We start from the raw sequence: 20497 nt of genomic DNA on the forward strand, positions 1-20497 counted from the left end.
GCCTACCAGAAACAAATTTGAATGTGGTTCTTTTCTTAGCCAGAGACCTCCTACTTTCTTTCTCACCCCTTTTTATAAAACTCTGAGAATAAGGATGATTTTCAAATCAGGCCTCCTGGATGATGAAAGGAATAATTAATTATCTTTCAGATTTTTTTGTTTTGCATCTTTGATTTCACCTGCTCAGTTTTAAGGCTCCTATCATTTCAAATTACTATGTTAGGGCTTCACTTATTTTGTGAATAGTTGGAGATACGGATGGTCTCCATTTCTTGACCTCGTGACCCACCCACCTCGGCCTCCCAAAGTGCTGGGATTACAGGTGTGAGCCACGTGCCCAGCCGGAGATATGTTTTTAAAATTATCGTCTACACTTTTCTCTCATCAGCCCTAAACCGCCATTTTGTGAATGTCAAATACATTTGTTTATATATGATTGTATGTATTTTATTTTTCAGATGGAAACTTTTTTACATATACAAGACATGAACCTATTGGTGTATGCGGCCAAATCCTTCCTGTAAGCTTTTCTCCTATATAATTCTCAGTTTTAAAAAGAGTTCTTATTCGATCTAATAATGAAACTTTCTCTAACACAGATGGATGCTTATGTATTTGTTAAATGTGGAGTTAAATGTAAGATTTGTTGCACTTAGTCTCCCTGTGACTAAACTTCTTGGATATGAATTAGGTAGTCCAAACATCTGTCTTTATCTTGGCATATCTCTTAAGAATGTTTTAATACTACATCTTCCACAAATATTAACCCTTTACTCTGGGTTGTTTTTTAAAATTTGCATTAGGTACTCTTTATAAGAGCCGTACTTTACATGTATATGGCAAGGTGCTCTCCACTGCACATCTGCAGGACAGCATTTTAGTGAAATGTCAAAGGGTCTACTATTGTCCAGTGCACTTTCTCATTGAGACATCTCATCATGGAGAACAGTAGCTCCCAGAGTGTTCAACTCATGAAAGACATTTGTTAATCAAAACAGAAAAAAGAATACCAGAGGCATTTGAAGCACTGCATGGAATGGAATATATTTTACCTTTAAGTAAGAGGTTCAGATCTCCATGTTTCTCTTAGATAAGGTAGTCTTTTTAAGAGAATTGTGAAAATTTTTAAGCCCAACAAACAGGAGACTATCTAAATGATTTCATTTTAACTGCCGTGATTTAAAAGGCTAAACCAAACAAATGGTGGTGAAGTTCTTATGTGAAGAAATGGTTATGACTTATCTTTTGCACCAATGAGATTGAAATGTATTCATATCAGTATTTTAATAAAATTGCTTCTTCAAAAATCCCAATAAATCTATAAAAACGATGTAATTTTGAACACTGATAATAGCTAATATGTACTACGTGTCTATGATAGACCAGTAACTGCATTGAGCACCTCGCTGCCTTTCTTGATTAATCCTCAAGAGAGCCTTCTGAGATAGCGAGGACTATTATCAGCACTCATAGATTATGAAATAGGATACAGAGAACATGTAACTTGTGTGAATTCACATGCTGGTCAGTGATTGAGCTGAGATTTGAAACCAAGTACTTGGCCTCTGGACCCTGGACATGTTTGTCTTTAGCAAGATATTTATCCTGGAAATAAAAGCTACTAAATAATAATATTGGGTAAATAATTACAATAAATGACCTATAAAGAAGGAGAGTAATCATACTTCTTTAACATTTTCAGATAACTTACAATATGCTTCGTAGTAAGCTAAACCATGCAGTGATTTATTTTTCCTGGTAGAAAAAGAACTCAACAGCACTTGATTAAATTTTGGGATTCTCTCCTACTTCCTTCTCATATCTCATATCTGCTTTATTTAGAGCATTTTAGCATTTACTAGTTGCTTTTAGCAATGAAGTATAATATGCAAGATGATTTCACAAAACTACTGTAATTATTATTTAACATCTATAGGGAGTGTATAATGTGGAAGTTGGATTAGCAAATGTGCCTTTCACAATACAAAGAATCTATTGTTACATATTGCTTTCTAGTGGAATTTCCCGTTGGTCATGCTCATTTGGAAGATAGGGCCTGCACTGAGCTGTGGAAACACTGTGATTGTCAAACCGGCAGAGCAAACTCCTCTCACTGCTCTCCACGTGGCGTCTTTAATAAAAGAGGTAAGTCTCCCTAAATCAAAATATGCGCAAGGACTCAAGAGTCCTAACTTATAATAGGAAGACTTCATTTGGTGCTACTGTGAACTGCATTATTTACAAACGGCTCCTGTCCAGTGGTGGGAATACATTTAGCATGACTGTCGCTGGCTGCAATTTCTGGCAGTCACCCCAAATGAGTTGCTGCCCAAATGTGGACAGGAAGCCAAACGCAAAGGCTTGGTGTCAAACAGTCACCTCGGGATCACGTTTTTGCTTATTTGTCCAACTCTCATGAACATAAATTCATGTTGAAATGAATGTAGCATTCTTTCAAATGTTGAAACTTAAGTTGGTTTGTACCTGCCGCTGATGGCCTAGTGTTTTCTTCAAAGTTGAGTAAACTAATATATGTAAGTTTGAAAGGGCCTCTGTGCCAATATGCTTGTTTGTAATGTTGGGCCGCATTATTTCCAAACACTTTCCAATCTACTCATGTTTGGATATGTTTAGATTCACTTTTCTGTTATGGTTTCCTCTGCATTTATCTTACTGTTCAAAAGCAGTAAAAGAGGATGTAAAACTTATTTTCATCAACTATCCAGATTGTGTTATTTGCAAACAATTCATTGTCCTTTTTTCTTATTACCAAATCTTAAAAAAAAAAAAAAAAAGTTAGTAACTAGTAACTTAAAATTAGAAAATCTGAACTTATATTTTAAAAATATTCTTTATTCAAATTAAAAACAGGGAAAAGAGATATCAAACTGAATCATTTTGATGCAAATAACATGCAATTGTAATGTGCCCAACTCAGTTCCCATGCTTTCTACCTGAATTCTTTAATGAGGATTGAAATCAAACTGTGATGTTTAATTATGAATGCGATGACAGTAATTACTTAACAATTTACTGGCTAAGTAAGGCCAATGGGAATTTGCAACTCAGTTGTTATGCCATCAACAATCAACAACAGCTAGGAACTAAAAAATGTGAGATCCCTTTAGCTTTTAATAAACATGTTACTTTCTTTCTACATAAGTAACTTACCAAACACTTTTTTTTTGGGGGGGGGGGGGTGGATGGAGTCTTGCTCTGTTGCTAGGCTAGAGTGCAGTGGCAGGATCTTGGCTCACTGAAATCTCAGCCTCCCGGGTTCAAGCGATTCTCCTGCCTCAACTTGCCAAGTAGCTAGGGTTACAGGTGTGTGTCACCATACCCAGCTAATTTTTGTATTTTTAGTAGAAGCAGGGTTTCACCATGTTGGCCAGGATGGTTTCCATCTCCTGACCTCGTGATCTGGCTGTCTTGGCCTCCCGAAGTACTGGGATTACAGGTGTGAGCCACTGCACCTGGCCATACTTTTTTTTAACACAATCTTTTTGAGTTAGCATTATGAAATTTGAAACAGCCATCATTGGAGCAAGGATGCATAGAGTATGGAGTTACCCTGAGAAGAAATTGTTCCTCAACAATGCAACCCTTGAAGTTATTTTTTATGTGTGCTTAGAAATGAAATAATAGAACAAGTTAAGTGAATTTTTTTTTTCTAGAGCATCTTATAAGGTTGGCATTAAGAGACAATCTCAATCCCCTACTCACCTCTCTTTTGAATTAAATTCTTAGTTATATTGTAACTTTTAAACTTTTTACCTTTTAGGCAGGGTTTCCTCCTGGAGTTGTGAATATTGTTCCTGGTTATGGGCCTACAGCAGGGGCAGCCATTTCTTCTCACATGGATATAGACAAAGTTGCCTTCACAGGATCAACAGAGGTAATATTATTTACTCAGTGCAAAAGTTAAGAGTGTCTGCATTGCCAGCTATGAAGCATGTTTTATGTAACTATTTTTGAGCCAACAATTTTAAAACAAAAACTCTTTTTAATGATTTGTACTTTATTTTAGTCTTCAAATGTGTGCATAGAATACAAGCAGATGTAGTTTGAATGACATGATATACCTATTTAAAACTCAGAATGAGAGTAAACTATTTTTAGTATGTCCATTACTTTCTCTGATGAGAAATATGGCCGCTGAGACCTGGTCATGTGATTAAGAAGACAGAGAAAAGAAAATTAGGCCATGGTGATTTATATGAATGAATATTATTTTATCCTGTAGATTATGAAAATTAAATAGTAGAGCTTCACCCTTTGTACCTTATTTGGAGGTATCTTTCTTCTGGACATTCTGAAGGAGAGCCAGAAACTCCACTTCCCTCAGTGGTACTTTAACCTAGACTAACTTTTCCACCTCTCTGGCTCAAACTTGACCATCCTAAAGGTTAAAAAGACCCCAACCAAAAAGAAGTGGCAGGCAGGAGGGAGAGCATACTAGAAGGTGAAGTTTGGGAAAATAGATCCCCATTTGTTGATGTTCTATCCTAAGCAAAAGAAAGTGGTGGAAGAATACTGTACCATCCAAAAAAAATTATTGAGTCATTCTTTTAGATTATGTGACCTTATTAGATGCTCAGTGCAAAAAATAGTGTATGTTATTCATTGATATAGAGTATAGAAAGTGAAGAGTGAGCTTCATTCCATCTTAGAAAGCTGCTGACACGAGAAAAGGCAGGGTGTGATAAGGTACTAAGCTATGTACAAAGTGCTGTAAGAAGGTCCACAGGAAGGAATAATGATGTCCAAATGGGTGCTAGAACTTGCTGTAGGTTTTAGGAATTGTTACTTTTTTAACTTCCTGGAGGTTGAGAAACAAAAAAGCCATCCCAGATAGTGTGGTGAGCATAATTTGATTATTTTGTAATCCTAATATTTACTCCAATATAAAGAAAAATTTACATAGCAAACAGAAATGGTGGAAAATAAAACCTTATTTTTCTGGATATTTTTAAAATGAGGTATATATATTTTAAATGATATATATATATCATTTTAAAAAGAAATATATGTGTATATATATAGAGAGAGAGAGAATCCCTAATTGAGATAGGGAAAGTGAACCCCACATTTGGGGTTTATTGTAGACAAAACAAATGGGAATGTTCAAGACATGGTAATACATTTAAAAATGGTGACACCACAGGTTGAAATCATACCAGAAGAATAAAAGTAAAAATTCCTCAGCCTAGAATTCTAGAACCTCCCCAATAGGGACTTCATGTACCTATCGGGGTGTAGATCAAGCCTGTCCAGCCCACAGTGAGGGACGGCTTTGAATGCGGCCCAACACAATTTATTTTCTTTCTCATCAGCTATCTTTACTGTTAGTGCATTTTATGTGTAGCCCAAGACAATACTTCTTCCAGCGTGGCCAAGGGAAGCCAAAAGATTGGAGAACTCTTATCTAGATCCTATGCCTACTCCTTCTCCAGATCGTATGGACCAGGGGCTGCTATTTCCTGATCTCATCTTTAGCATCGGTTTCTCTTTGCTCATCCATGATCCCCTGTAACATTGGGGAGCACTTTACCTACCTTAGAAAAAACGCTGGAGATTAAAAGTCTAGAAAACATCTTGGTTTAAACTGACTCTACCTGTCTTAGCAGTGTGTCTTTAAAAAGTTAAGTAGCCTTGCTAAATTTGAGTTTCTTCATGTATAAAATGGAGACGAAATCAACCTTACTGAGTTGTACAGAATAAAATTAAATGAGGTAATGAGTAATAAAACATTTGGCACCCTACTGAGCACTCAGGACATGCCATGGTGATTATATGTGTATTCATGTCTATATTTCCTCTTTCCTCCCATACTTTTTAATTTCTCACACTAGTTTACATAGTGAGAAAAAAGCTTCCTGTCCCAGTATTTCTTTTTCTCCATCTCTGCTACTCTTCCCCATCTCTTCCTGATTATTCCATGTATATTTTCATTCCCCCATGCTTCTAGTTCATACTTGGCCAAAACCTACTCTAAACTGCCTCCCACATGTTCCCTCTCTGGCTCTTCTTGCCTCTACAGTCCCAGGAGCAGGGCAGCCTAAATTTTAAAACACCCCATATGAACTCCCATTGTCGACCACGTATGATAATAACAGCACATGCCTGTTGCCTTGTTATGTGTTTCTCTCTCTCTTGCTGGTTATCCTCAAAGACGGTCTTATTCATTGTTACCTCCAGAAGCCAGCACTGTAAGAAATTCTAAATAAGTGTTAAAGAATTAAATGTGAATAACATGATATTAGGAGCCACACAGAAAATTCCATCTTACTTTCAACTCCTGGAACTTAGTTCCGTACTCCCTGGAACGTCTTTCTGGATTTTCTCTTAGCTTCACATTTGTTGCTTGGCAGGTACTAAGGAACTTGATAAATGTCATGAAAGAGGCAAACAATAGACTGTATCCTTTGTGTTCATTGTAGCAATGACCCCCATTCTAACAACACTTTTGGCAAGGTAAGAATTTAAATGTCCCATGAGATTCATATAAATAGAAATCTACCCACATTGTGCAAGACAAAATAAGTTAGACCATTTTCATGAGCATTTGTTACTTCTGCTCCACATGTCAGTGCCACAGTATCATGGAATACACTGTTTACCCATAGTCTTAATAGTTCTTATCTTTTCTTCATTGTATATTCATTTGAGAAAAATGATAAATGTTTACTTTTCTCCAAGTAAGGGGATTAAATGATGAGACAAAAATTAATGTCTCCTTGTTTTGACTTTAGCTAGACTTTTGGGAAAACTCAAGCCTTTTATTTGCCATCTAAACTTGTGCTAAGGAAAAGTGTAGCCTTTCTTTCTCATTAATACTTGTAACCATTCTTCATGCTAGTTCTTTTGATGTCTATAGCTTTTACAAAAATATCTCTGATTTTATTCCCTTCTCCAAGACAAAAGTTATCTACTTTAATGAAGTTTCTCAAGTAAACCTAAATCAAACAAATTTAAAAAAAAAAGATAAAGAAAGAATTTGGAGAAATCAAAGGGTGACAGGCAAGTAAGTTTTTTTATCTTCAGAATTAAAAACTCTTTAACACCTTAAATGGAAATTCAGTTAAATGGAAAGTGGTCATAAGAAGTGTGTCGTGGAATGGCATGTAAGAGAAATTTCAGACAGGATTTCCCCAGAGCAAATCTCCTTTTAGTTTATTTTTTTTATTAATCTACTTCTGGGAGTTTGATTTAGAAACATACTTCAATAAGATGAAAACATTAGCATATTAATGCCCTATTCTGTAATGCACAGTAGCAGTTAGTTCAGTAACCACATAAAATTTAAATATATACTCACTAAGCATCTATTTCTCTCTTGTTCAGTTGAGATAGAAACTTTTTATTAAAATCTGACGTGGAGTAAAAAAAGAAACCTAGAGAATAAAAGAAGCAAAATAGTGAATTTTGCTTTTCTTTTTTAAAGAAAAGCAAAGAACATGCTGGTGGATTGTATTATTTGCCATACAAATAATAAAAAAAGAAATAATTGTAAAACCAGCCAAGTTTTTAGAGATAGGAAAACCAGAAACAACTATAGAAAATAATCTTGATGGGAAGTGATCCATAAAGGAAAAAAAAAAAAATTGAAAGCCAAGTCTTTGTCTGAAAAGAGGAAACTAGCATTAAAGAAGAAACCAGGACGGTAGGATTCCAGCCAGCTGAAGTAGCTGCACGGATCCCATTTCTTTCTTCCAGTTCCACTGTTCAAAGGTATGTGTGTTGGGAGGGAAGAGAGACAAAGAATGAGATAGACTGTCAATCAATCTGCAATTAAATGACCCTTCTGTCATAGACACTAACGTGGAGAGAGGTATGCAGTGATAGGTTGTTGTTACTGCTACCACGGAGCTAACAATCTATTTAGGAAATTTATTCCTATACAAATAATATAATTTGAATCAGACTCTGAAGGCTCTTTCATGAGGTTCTTTGGGAGACTAGGAAAAGAAATAGTCCTGTTATTTCTTCTAGCATCTGACCTAGTGTCATTAGAGAAGGATTTAAGGAGAGGCTAAGAGATGAGCTAGACCCCTAAGAAAAATAGAACTTGAAGGCAGTCCAAGTTGGGGTGGACAAATAATGAGAAGAAGGATGAGACTCGAGAGATAGTGAATATGTCAGTTTGACTGGATAGAGTTATCTGGATGTCAGAAGAGGGATTAAAAAATGAAAGAACTAAGTTGCAATTGGGTCATGATATGTCTGATCAATCTGTATAGAGATGAAATTGATTAAAATTAAAAACAGCCTTCTATGTAGCCATCAAGATCAGTTATCATGTTCTATAACTCTGCTTCCTTACTGATGAGGAAAAATCAGCATCTTTCTGATTTCTTTTATGTCTGTATACTCGGATGAGGGAGCCTTTTACATCTAAAGGTGCCAAATCTTGAAAAACACCATTTGCGGGAGAATTGCTTGAACCTGGGAGGCAGAGGTTACAGTGAGCTGAGATCGTACCACCGCACTCCAGCCTGGGCCACAGTACAAGACTCCATCTCAAAAAAAAAAAAAAAAAAAAAAATGCCTTTGGTGTTTCTCCCAAATGAAATTTAACTGTGGCACAAACATCACACAAATTTAGAATGCTAAATAAACCTGTGTTCATGACAGCAAGGTAAGCCTCCTCCTTTGTAATGTACCCTTTCAGGTTGGCAAGATTATCAAAGAAGCTGCCGGGAAAAGCAATCTGAAGAGGGTGACCCTGGAGCTAGGAGGAAAGAGCCCTTGCATTGTGTTGGCTGATGCTGACTGTGAGTAGAAGCCACTTTGTTAACTTTTCATCCATCATTTCTGGTGTCGGATAATGCCAAAAGTGAACTTGAACTTCACACACACAAAAAAAGCATTTGCTTCTAACATCAAAGTGTAAGGAATTAGAAACCAGAATTACTCTTGAAAATCTCTTAGATCATCCTTAAGTAATAACACGTAGGGAATAGACACAATTTCCTCCTGGTTTAGCATAGATTGCTATTTCCTCAGCTGAACCCTAGGTGATGTCAACATTTTGCATTTAAGGGCTATGGTGTATTTAAAATTTCATACCTGTGATTGTTAGCATCTCATTGAGCTAAGGAGATACGCCAGAATGGGACTTAGATTGAGAACAACTGAGGAGATGGCAGTTTCACATTTGCCCTCTCCCTTCAGTCTGGGTCATATCCTCATTGAATGAAATGACCAGAAGTAAATTATACCTACTATTTAAGTATTTTTTCCTAGCAAGTAGAGTTGAGCTTATGCATATTAAACCTTACAAATATGATGTAACTCTGCTATATAATATTTTAGGTTCATTCTGATAATATTACCAAGTATTATCTCCTAATTATTTTCTAAGTAGAAGTCAATTCACAGAAATAGATGGTCAAACATTCTTCTGTTTCTTTCACAACTGCATTATCTGTTTGAGGCTGTAAATACAAATGTTTCATGGAATTAGCCTATGTTGCTGTTTTGATCTTAATTGAAATATTTTAGAACACTCTAACTTGTGAAATATTCTATAAAAATGACAAATTTCTAATTTTACCACGCCTGTATATAAACTGCTTCTGCTACAACTTAAGCAGATGTAATTAGTTCACAAAATAAATACCCAGTTGCTATAACATTGAATTGAATCTTTAGCATTTAGAAAATTAAAGTGCAAAGAAAATTTTATTCTTGTTTAGCGTATACTAATGAAGCAACCTATTTCTTCCTTTTAATGCACCTTTTATCACCTAAAATAAATAAGTTTATAGGTGCATATGAAATAAGATGATATACTTTAGATAGATTTTGAAAATGTCTTTGCTAGAATAAAATCATAGGGTGAGTGATTCTGAGTATTGGTGTTTTTTGTTGTTTTTTAGTTATTTTTGTTTTGTTTTGTTTTTCTTTCCCACAAAGATCACATTTTCTATTGAGTAGAGTATTTAAGAATCTTTTGAAATTATTTAATTCAATAGACATGTCAGTTTTCTTTTCTTATTATCTGTTTAAAACCTGGGGCCTGAAAGAAATAATCGCAGTCATGATCAAATCTACATTCTTGGTGATGTCCATATTAAAGTTGTAATAGTAACCACTGTTTTTTCAGATTCTGTATGTTGCTATTTTTTCCATAAATGGAGTATCAGAAAGATTAATTTGCCACCTGACTGGTTGGAGATGAACTATATTGAGCCCACCTATGTCTGACTATACAACTTATAATTTGCCATGTTGCCTCTGAGAAACACATAAAATATATAATTTTTAGAAAATATTTTTAGAAACTTTTTATAAAAAGAATTCTTAGAAAATTCTTTATTGTGAATGTCTTCTTTGCAGTGGACAATGCTGTTGAATTTGCACACCATGGGGTATTTTACCACCAGGGCCAGTGTTGTATAGCTGCATCCAGGCTTTTTGTGGAAGAATCCATTTATGATGAGTTTGTTCGAAGGAGTGTTGAGCGGGCTAAGAAGTATGTTCTTGGAAATCCTCTGACCCCAGGAGTGACTCAAGGCCCTCAGGTAAGCATAAAATAGAAAGGAGAGCATTTTCAGGTGACAGGAATAAAGTATCCTCTTTGGGCCTAGATTTTATTAAGATTACTTCCTATTTGCACATCTTCCTAGGTAACAATGCTGTGCCACTTTGGTGATGAAAAACAATCTCACTCCCGATGATCATGAGACTATCCTGTTTTTGAGTTGCCCAGTTTTCATGCCTAGAAACAGTTTAACAACAGTTTAACTCTCCATGCTGAGAGTTAAGGGCATGAGGAAAAATAACAAATGTTCTTGCTTTCCTCACTCTGCACACCTCTTGATTCCTATATACAGTTCTCTGTTCACTTTGAAGTTCTTACACCTTCCTGTCATTTCTTCCTCAATTCTTCATCTCCGTTGCCATCCCACAGTTATAAGCAGCTCACCCCTAAATCTGCAAGTCATCAGTTATTCTGACTCCCTAATGGCAGCATGAGTGTCCTAAAAGGTCCTGAGTTTCCTTTGTGGTAAACTTTTTATTTCAGTGTTAAAGCCCAATTATTCCCCTAGGGCACTCAGTTTTCATTGTAGACTTTATCAACAAATCAATAATTATCACTCTCTCTTATCCAAAGATCATCTTTCCCTCTTCCTTGCATAGTTCTCTGTTCATTGTTTAAGCTTCTGAATCTTTGGCTGTGAATTTCTTCCTGCCCTTTGGGGTCTTGTTCTAGAGTAGTGATTCTCATCTAGGGGCAATTTTGCTCCCCTCACCCAGGGGATATTTGGCGATGTCAAAGGACATTTTAAGTTGTGAGAATGGGTGGCTCTACAGGCATCTAGTGAGTAGAGGCCAGAGATGCTGCCAAACATCCTGCAAAGTACAGGACAGCCCCATGCCCCAGACCCAAAATGCCAACAGGGCTACTGCCGAGAAATCCTGCTCTGGAGTCTAGACATTAAATGTAGAGCCTCTATTCTTTTACACTAAAGGTTATACGCTGTTATGTGCTATTGATTTGAAACCCAACACTATTCTTGACTCATTCACTAAGCCAAAAGTAAATCCAAATAACTAAAAGTTAGTGAACGCTGCTATCAGCTAAAACTTGAGCTGGGTACCTGGTAATGCCAAAAAGAACAAGGAGGACTTGATCCCACACCCAGGGAGTTTACAGTCTAAGTTAAGTTGAACAGTCTTGGATTTTCCTGTTCATCTCAAGACATCCAAGTAGACAAATCTTAGAACTTGCGCAGTGCCACATATCGAAATCTAAAATCCCTAAAATAACTGACTAGTGAAGTAATGCTTTGTTTTATCTTAATCCCATTATGTTTTGTATTTGTCTTTGAGTTTAATGAGTACATAAAAGTAGTTGCCTTTTTTTCATATTTGGTATATGGATGCCAAGAGATATATTCAAATCAATTTTGACTTGGTCTCCCATTTCAGAAAGGATGGAATTCTAAGTTTTTTTCTGTGATTATTTCTCTCTCTAAACATCTATTTATCTAACTAAAAGTTATCTAACTTTTCTTATTTTATTGATGGATTGACAGATGAATGATAGATAGACCTGAAGAAAAAAGAGAATACTTAAGATACCTAATGCCTAATTGTTGGGCAGTAATTTCCTCCATTAGGACATCTTCACAATTCAACCAAAGACTCGAAAATTGAGCTGGAAGACCTCACTCTGTAGAAAGATGGACTTTTGAGTTACAGGCTGGATTTAAAATCTAACCTCCCTGAAACTATTGTCTTATGTGTAAAATGGGCATAGAAATCTCAGTTTTGAAGAATAATTCTGCAGTGCAATTGGATAATCTATAAAATGCATCCATCAAAGTGCTTGGTCCACATGCTCAAATGTCTAGTAAAATTACATGCTTCCATTTATACCTATGGTGATAATTATCATACAGATCAATGACTTCTATATCTACTCATTGCTTTTGTTGATACATGGTTTCTGAATAATTTGAGAATATGTAAGTGCTTTTTCCCAATTCATCATCTTTAACACATTAAGCCTAAGGAATCAAAGAATTTACCCAGTCAAACACATTAAAATGTCTCCTTTGAGACTGTTGCAATACCATGACCTACCTATTTTATTTCATAGACAAGCCCACAGGCCAATGGCTCATCATATGAAAGAGCCCCAGGTACATCCTAGCATTATTGAACAGTCCCTGGTGTCCAGAAAGAAGGTCAAGTTTATATATGGTCAATCAGATGGTTTCTGAAGCAGGACTGTATTGACGGTGAATCAAAATTAGCCAGACCAAACTGACCAGTCACTAAGTAGAGCTTAATTTTTGTTGGTAGTCCCAAGCTCCACCACAGTGTTCCTCAGTCTTTCCTGTGCCTGGGGATTCAGCAGAACTGAGGTGGGGCCAGAGAAGTATATTTGGCTACTAAGTTATGCCATAGCTGCTGGCTGTAGGATCACACTGTCAGTAGTGAGGCACCGAAATACAAAGGCCTGTGGTTTTATAAGTTAGTGGCCATCTAAGTTTTCCAACAAATAAGTCTTTTCAGTCCTTTTCTCCAGTATGTATGCAGAGACTGGATTGGCATTGGGTATTCACTGTGGTCACAGATAGGGAAACATGATGACTTGGGAAATATATCTTTAAATAAAAACCAAATATCATGATGTTGAGGGCCTAGTCAAATCAGTATGTGCCAATAAGACAGAAAGCGTTATGTGGAGGTACATGGACTCTTGACAGTTTATTGAGAAACTAGAATACCTTCCCCAGGAAGAATTTATCTAACCCCACCCCTTAGTCTGCTACAATTCAACCTATGCAGTAATTTAAATATTTCTTCTTAACACTACAATTTCCTTAATCTGCTGGAAATGAAGGAATGTTTTTCTTGTGGGATAATACATTAAATATTACACTGAAGGCCATTGAGCAACATTGTACCAAATATTATGCCAAATTTTAAAAAATAGTTTCTAGTTTCAAATAGTGCTTAATCTAGTAGATATGAGGGGTAGGCTGTATCCAGTTAGAAATAACTTTGTGGAAGCTTTTTCTTGGCTTTGGAAGAGAGAGAAGATTTGCAGAGTCAGAGAAGAGTAAGAGAAAGTGAAACACAAAACGTTGCATGTAGTGATGTTAAACCTGCAAGAGCTTCCACCCTCCAACCCATCTTAGCTTTTAGATCTCCTGTTTTTCCCCTAATCCCTAACCCCTGCTACACCTGAAACAGGCAGCCCTCACCAATGACTTGGAATCCAAGAGTCACGCAGTCATTTAATGTCGCAAAACAGAAATGGAGACAAAAATTACTCCCCCATTTCAGTGCTTGAAGGAGAGGTATGTGTTTTTGGTGTTCACAACTAGAACTCTGAACTCATTTATTTTCCTTATAAAAGTAGTGTTTAAATAAAGACCATTTAAGTTCTATAATACTTGGCATATATTTAGATGTGGCTCATTTAATGAAGCAGGATGGTGACATTGAGGACAGGCCAGAAATTGGAAGCAAACCTACTGACTACCCCAATGGGACTGGAACTGGGAAGGATGCCCAGACTATGGTCCCAGGGCATTGGACAGGTCAGAGGGGGTGGTTCAGAAATGGGGAGATCAAAAAGAGGCTCAGGAGTCTTCTAAGAAAAGTTTTAAAGCATCTGCTTCCCAACAGATCTAATTAAACCCAGTACCAAAGTTCTTTTTTTCTCCTTTCCCTCCTTTCATTTCAGCCAGGACAATAGTTTCCAGGTAAATGTATTTAGATTAACAGACATTTCTTCCAGAGTGAATAAATGACAGTTATGTAAAAGGTTTTTACGTGTTTGCAGTGCTGAATGCTTTTCCTATATAACTATAAAACAAATATTTAAATACAAATATCTATCTTCAAGGGATTTTTTTCCTAAAAAGTTATGAGAACAAACATATCCAAAGAATGAATCTGAGCCTTTGTTAGCTATTTTGATTCAATGTTTTGTTTAATTGCAATATTTTAGCATTTTGAAGCCCTTGTTAACACGCCCTGAAATGTGTTATCTTTACAAGTGACTACATTTTTTTCTTTTCATGTGGTACTTTTCAAATAGATTGACAAGGAACAATATGACAAAATACTTGACCTCATTGAGAGTGGGAAGAAAGAAGGGGCCAAACTGGAATGTGGAGGAGGCCCGTGGGGGAATAAAGGCTACTTTGTCCAGCCCACGGTGTTCTCTAATGTTACGGATGAGATGCGCATTGCCAAAGAGGAGGTAAATGGTTTCATTCTGTTCTGTTCTTTTTGTTGCCATGGTTTGTCTGTATGTGCGTATACAAGTGTCCCTTTAAAATTCCCAGCTCTTTCCAACATCTTTCTCTGTAAATTTACTGTTGATTTCTGTTATTGATAGAGGTTTAAGTTATTTGTGATGGAGACTGAAAAATAGGGATCCATGGGGCCAGCCACAAATGTCCAGCCACATGATCTGATGCTTAATAATTCTTAGGTGCTGCCATCACAGCTTTAAAGGAAAGGAAAAGAATCCTGTCATTTGCAGCAACAACCTGAAAAATGTTATACTCCATGAAATATGACAGGCACAAAAAGACAAATACTGCATGATCTACTTACATGTGGGATCTCAAAGACTAGAACTCACAGAAGCAGAGATTGGAATGGTGGTTACCAAAGGCTTGGGGCAGTCGAGGATGAGGGTTGGGAAATGTTGGTCAAAGGAATCAAAATTTAAATTAGGAGGAATAAGTTCAAGAGATCTATTGTAAATATCCTGACTGTAGTTAATAACAATGTGTTGTATACTTGAATATTGCTAAGAGAGTCAATTTTAAGTGTTCTCACCACAAGAGGTAAATATGTAGGTTCTACTTTCTGATTCCATGTTTGCCCTAGGCCTTTTTCTACATAACAGCCATCCACGTATTTGAAAACAGCATTCATCCCCTCCATCACTTCCACCTTCTATGTGCTCTTGGTCCTATTTATTTCAGCTGTTTGACATTCTAATTTTGTATATTGTAGTTAGATGTTTGGTGAGCGTATATGTGTGTGTGTATATATAATGTATATCTACATTATAAATATTCTCACCAAGTATTTAACTACAGTATTCAAAATTAGAAAAAAAAATTGAGCTGTCATTCTTAAATTTTCAATTAAAAAAATGTATTGTGTTCCTATAATATATTAATATATAGAAGAACAGCTAGCTTGCTACTTCAGAGTAGGAGCCTGGAGCTATGTGCTGGGTTCAGTTAAAATTGTGTAAAATATGAACCCATTTATTAGGGTAGCTGCTGTGTATCTGGGTCCCAGCTTCAAATATGATTAGATTTATAACATTAAGATTTGCACTCAACCTCTATTGAACCATAGCCCCTCCCTTCTAACATTTAAATCAGTGGTGAACACCAGAAAACCATTTGTCATTTCTGATTTTTGTCTCCCTTCATTCACATTTCCCAGAAAATTCTGGTAATTTCAGAGGAGTCTTTATTTGATCTTAATAAACATTTTATTGAAATATAGGAGTTTAATTTTAAAGAGAAAATCTCATTGATTTTCTTCTATCTGAGGCTGAGATACAGGGTGAATTTAGTTCTGGCTGCAGTAACCAGAGAGTTAGTGAAAGCAAAAGAGTAGTTTAGGATAGAATAAGCAAATTGTGATTTTTGTTTTCTGTCCTGCAATTATAGCCATTACCAATGAACTCATACTTTAATTAAAATAGGATGGCTTAGAATGTATAAGCTCTTGCAGTAATGAATGATTCTGTTTGATATATTTAAGTTGCCTAAGATTTTGCTACAGAGTAGAACAAAAGGTCATGATGTCTTATCTAACTTGGCTAATTATGGAAAGATCTGAGTACAGTAGAATAGTTAATATTTTACCAATGGCATACCAGTATTTAAAACATTATTATTATATCAATCATTGCCTATTCGTTTATCCAGTAGATTATCATTACCTATTCATTTATCCAGTAGTTTGCTTTGTGGGGCTTATCATTATATTTAATGACCTGGAAGATAAGAAAAACTAGAGAGTAAATTTAAAATATTCCCAAGTGAAAAAGAAATTCTGAAGTTAATGATTTGTTGCACAATCAAAAGTTCTCAAACACTTAATTCCAACATCTAGAAAATTAATATTGCCTTAATTATTTGTACCCTATCTTCTTCCAAAGAGAATTTAACACTTGACCATGTTTTTACCCACCATTTCTGCAGTTACCTATTTGGATTCTCACATAAAGATTTGAGATGAGAAGCAAAATAGTATATAGGAAAAAAATCTACAGTATCATTTAAAATATTTTGTTTTAACCTGTTATTTTTACTTATTTATTTCTGTGGTATAGATATTTGGACCAGTGCAGCAAATCATGAAGTTTAAATCTTTAGATGACGTGATCAAAAGAGCAAACAATACTTTCTATGGCTTATCAGCTGGAATCTTTACCAAAGACATTGATAAAGCCATAACAATTTCCTCTGCTCTGCAGGCAGGAACAGTGTGGTAAGTCCAATCTAAGTAATACAGCCTTTTCAGTAATAACGACATTAACAGATTACCTTGAACCTTTTTGGACTGGATTTTTCATTTGGAATTGCCTATCCTGTTAGAAAAGCAGTTGCTGCCTTGAAAAACAAACAAAAGGTCAGGTGTGGGGGCTCACACCTGTAATTCCAGCACTTTAGGAGGCTGAGGTGGGTGGTTCACCTGAGGTCCAGAGTTTGAGATCAGCCTGGCCAACATAGTGAAACCTCATCCCTACTTAAAATACAAAAATTAGCTGGGTGTGGTGGCAGATGCCTGTGATTCCAGTTACTGGAGAGGCTGATGCAGAAGAATCACTTGAGCCCCGAGGCAGAGGTTACAGTGAGCCTAGATCACACCATTGTACTTTAGCCTGGGCAACAAGAGTGAAACTCTGTCTTAAAAAAAAAAAAAAAGACAAACAAAAAAAGCTACTACATTGGAAGAACTTTGGAAGGATATTATTTTCTTTAACTTTATTTAGACTCTTGAAAGATTATTAGACTCTTGAAAGATTATTAGACTCTTGAAGGATTATTAGAGAACATTGAAGTTACTTAAAAATATATTGAGTTTTGAAGATCCCCTCTCTCTCGTTTTTGACCTAGTTTACGTCTCTTATTTTTATACTTTGAGAGGATATAAACATTAAGTCTGTGTCTCTCAAACTGTTGCATTCTATACACAACCATCATCTCTAGACTATGTCTTGGTTCACTTTGGTCCCATTAGCCTCATTTTAGTCCCTCAGTCCTGGCAACTGCCCAAGATTATTTTCCTTCCCACCACTAAGCCACATCTAGATCAGTCCTATACAGTATTCTTTTTTCGGTTGTTTGTTTTTGAGATGGAGTCTCACTCTGTCGCCCAGGCTAGAGTGCAATGGTGCGATCTTGGGTCACTGCAACCTCTACCTCCTGGGTTCAAGTGATTATCCTGCCTCAGCCTCCCAAGTAGCTGGGACTACAGGGCATGCACCACCAAGCTCAGCTAATCTTTTTTGTTTGTTTGTTTCAGTAGAGACGGTGTTTCACCATGTTAGTCAGGCTGGTCTCGAACTCCTGACCACAAATGATCTGCCTGCCTTGGCATCCCAAAGTGCTGGGATTACAGGCATAAGCCACCATGCCAGCCTGGACCTATACAATATTCTAAAGCAGTGGTTGTCCACTCTGGCTGTCCATTAGAATCATATCTCGGGGGCTTTAAAATTGTATAAACTGATTTGGGGCAGGCACATGCCTGTAATTCCACCTACTCAGGAGGCTGAGGCAGGAGAATCACCTGAACCCGGGAGGCAGAGGTTGCAGTGATCTGAGATCATGCCACTGCACTCCAGCCTGGGTGATAGAGCAAGACTCTGTCTCAAAAAAAAAAAAAAATTTTTTTTTTCTCTTGTGTGTAATGAGAATCTTGTAAGTAATTAGATTTTGCTAACTTTGGCCACTAGGAAATTTAGAGCTAAACAGATTGTTGATGATCTGCAAAGCTGCATTCTAATTTTCCCCATCTTGATCTTCTGTTGTAATTTTTTATACTATTCTAATTACTCCCATTCATGTAATTATATTTGTTTATATAAGAATCTTTAAACACTTTATTAAATATGACAGGGAATAAATAATAATTAAAACCAACTCCTGCCAAGGCCTCTGTTTAGGCAATTTATTTAACCAATTAATGGGAAAAAATTAACTGAGTAATATAATATTACAAAATTGATTCTAGCCTGTTAAGTACAGAAACATGAAGAGAATTATAAGCTGATCCCTATACAGGCAGTTATGAACACCCATCCCACAAATTCTAGCCTCTAGCAAATCATATCCTTCCTCCTACAGCATAGTGACTATTCTATCTTTAATAGATTCAAACCACTGCTTCTCAGGGACTCCATGTACTACCAAAATGGCTATCCACATATGTAATTGTACTGTTCTATTTGTTTCTAGGTAGTGTGTAGCCATATATGTCTGCATTCTAATTTATAGTGCTGCTTTTTTTTAATCACAATAAGTATGTTATATTAAAATTAATGGAGTTTGTAAGGAGCTTTTTAAATTTCTAAAATTGCCAAAAAGGAGGGTCTTTTTTCACATATTAAGTATTGTCCATAATGCACTTCTTTTTCTTTTCAGGGTGAATTGCTATGGTGTGGTATCTGCCCAGTGCCCCTTTGGTGGATTCAAGATGTCTGGAAATGGACGAGAACTGTAAGATTAATGTTCTATTCAGATAAATATTTATTTTAATGAAAATGATTTTTATTCCCAGGGAATTAACTCATAGTTTAAATAAAACCTACCTTTGTAATTTCCTGGAGATTCATAGCACCAACTAGCTTATTAAATGTTGGATGTACTCCATAAGAGCAAAAGGTGATTGCAGAAGGGCAGCATAATTTACTAAGTTCCCACTATATATTAGGGACTAAATTAAGCAATTTACATTGGTGATTGCAATATTGCTTGCTTTTAGAATTGCTCGCTAATTATATGAATGTAATAATCCATTTGGGAAACATTTCCAGAAAACAGGTAGAAACTATGAATTGGTGATTATAAGAAAGGCACAAATATAAACACTCTAGTTATTTGAATAAACCTTTTAAATAAGCAAATTAGGTCACTTATGTAAAGGAAATTTCAGGGTAAGAGGAATGATTCCCACTTGTTGAGATATTATTAATGTAGACTTTAAAATTTTTACTTGCCATAATGAGTTATTTTTAGTATTAAAATTTAAACCTAAAAGGAAATTTGACTGAGGAAAACATGTTCTATAGTAGTGACCAGATTGAGAATATTTATATATAAATGCATTCATGAAATTTCAATTGCTTTTGAAACCAGATATATAGACTTTTTAAGTGTGTACATATATATGTAAACACAGAAAGTAGTGGCAATATGCTTAGTTGATTTCATTTAAACAATTTTAGTCATTTTATTTCTTAAAACATTTTTACATTATTAATAAATGTAAACATTTATGAAGAAAAAAGAAATACAAACCTTATAGTAGCAAAGATAGTAAACTTCCTCATTTTGTAATTAGCAAGTGAAAATGAGTCTTTCTCAATTTCTGAATGCATTAAATAGTTGTGTACTATAATGAATCAGCAAAATTACAAGGAAACAAATATCTTTGGGGAGTCAGTGGAATGGGAGAATTATAAAATGACCAGTCTACTTTCTTAATATGCATTCAGTAAGCACTTGCTATGTGTAAGGTCCTAGGAACCCCAGAAACATGACACTATGTTCCATCCTCTACATAATTGTGGTGGCAGGAGAAATATGTAAAAAGACATGCAAAATAACCTACATACACTATGAAATAAGTAGCAGTACAGTGGGACTCCATATCCCACGGAGGTAGAGAAGCAATTAACGTACAGAGCAAAGTATTGGAGAAAATCTAGACAGTACCAGAGTATAAGAGTCAGGATGGCATCTCTCTAACCATCACTATTTTC

The 20497-nt window shown here is 35.9% G+C and overlaps 1 protein-coding gene across 3 annotated transcripts in view; it reads left to right on the forward strand.

The window, feature by feature from the left end:
• ALDH1A1 (aldehyde dehydrogenase 1 family member A1) overlaps positions 1–20497 on the forward strand; it is a 171377-nt gene that overhangs the window by 142640 nt on the left and 8240 nt on the right. For all 3 annotated transcript variants that reach the window (XM_032290918.1, XM_032290919.1, XM_032290920.1), the window contains 8 exons: positions 459–520; positions 2017–2145; positions 3782–3895; positions 8672–8774; positions 10342–10526; positions 14567–14731; positions 16841–16998; positions 19158–19232. In XM_032290918.1, coding sequence (XP_032146809.1) covers positions 459–520; positions 2017–2145; positions 3782–3895; positions 8672–8774; positions 10342–10526; positions 14567–14731; positions 16841–16998; positions 19158–19232 — 991 coding nt within the window. The remainder of the gene's footprint in view (positions 1–458; positions 521–2016; positions 2146–3781; positions 3896–8671; positions 8775–10341; positions 10527–14566; positions 14732–16840; positions 16999–19157; positions 19233–20497) is intronic.

This window comes from Sapajus apella, unplaced genomic scaffold (assembly GCF_009761245.1).
Source record: "Sapajus apella isolate SASKATOON/1434 unplaced genomic scaffold, GSC_monkey_1.0 scaffold24, whole genome shotgun sequence".
NCBI lineage: Eukaryota > Metazoa > Chordata > Mammalia > Primates > Cebidae > Sapajus > Sapajus apella.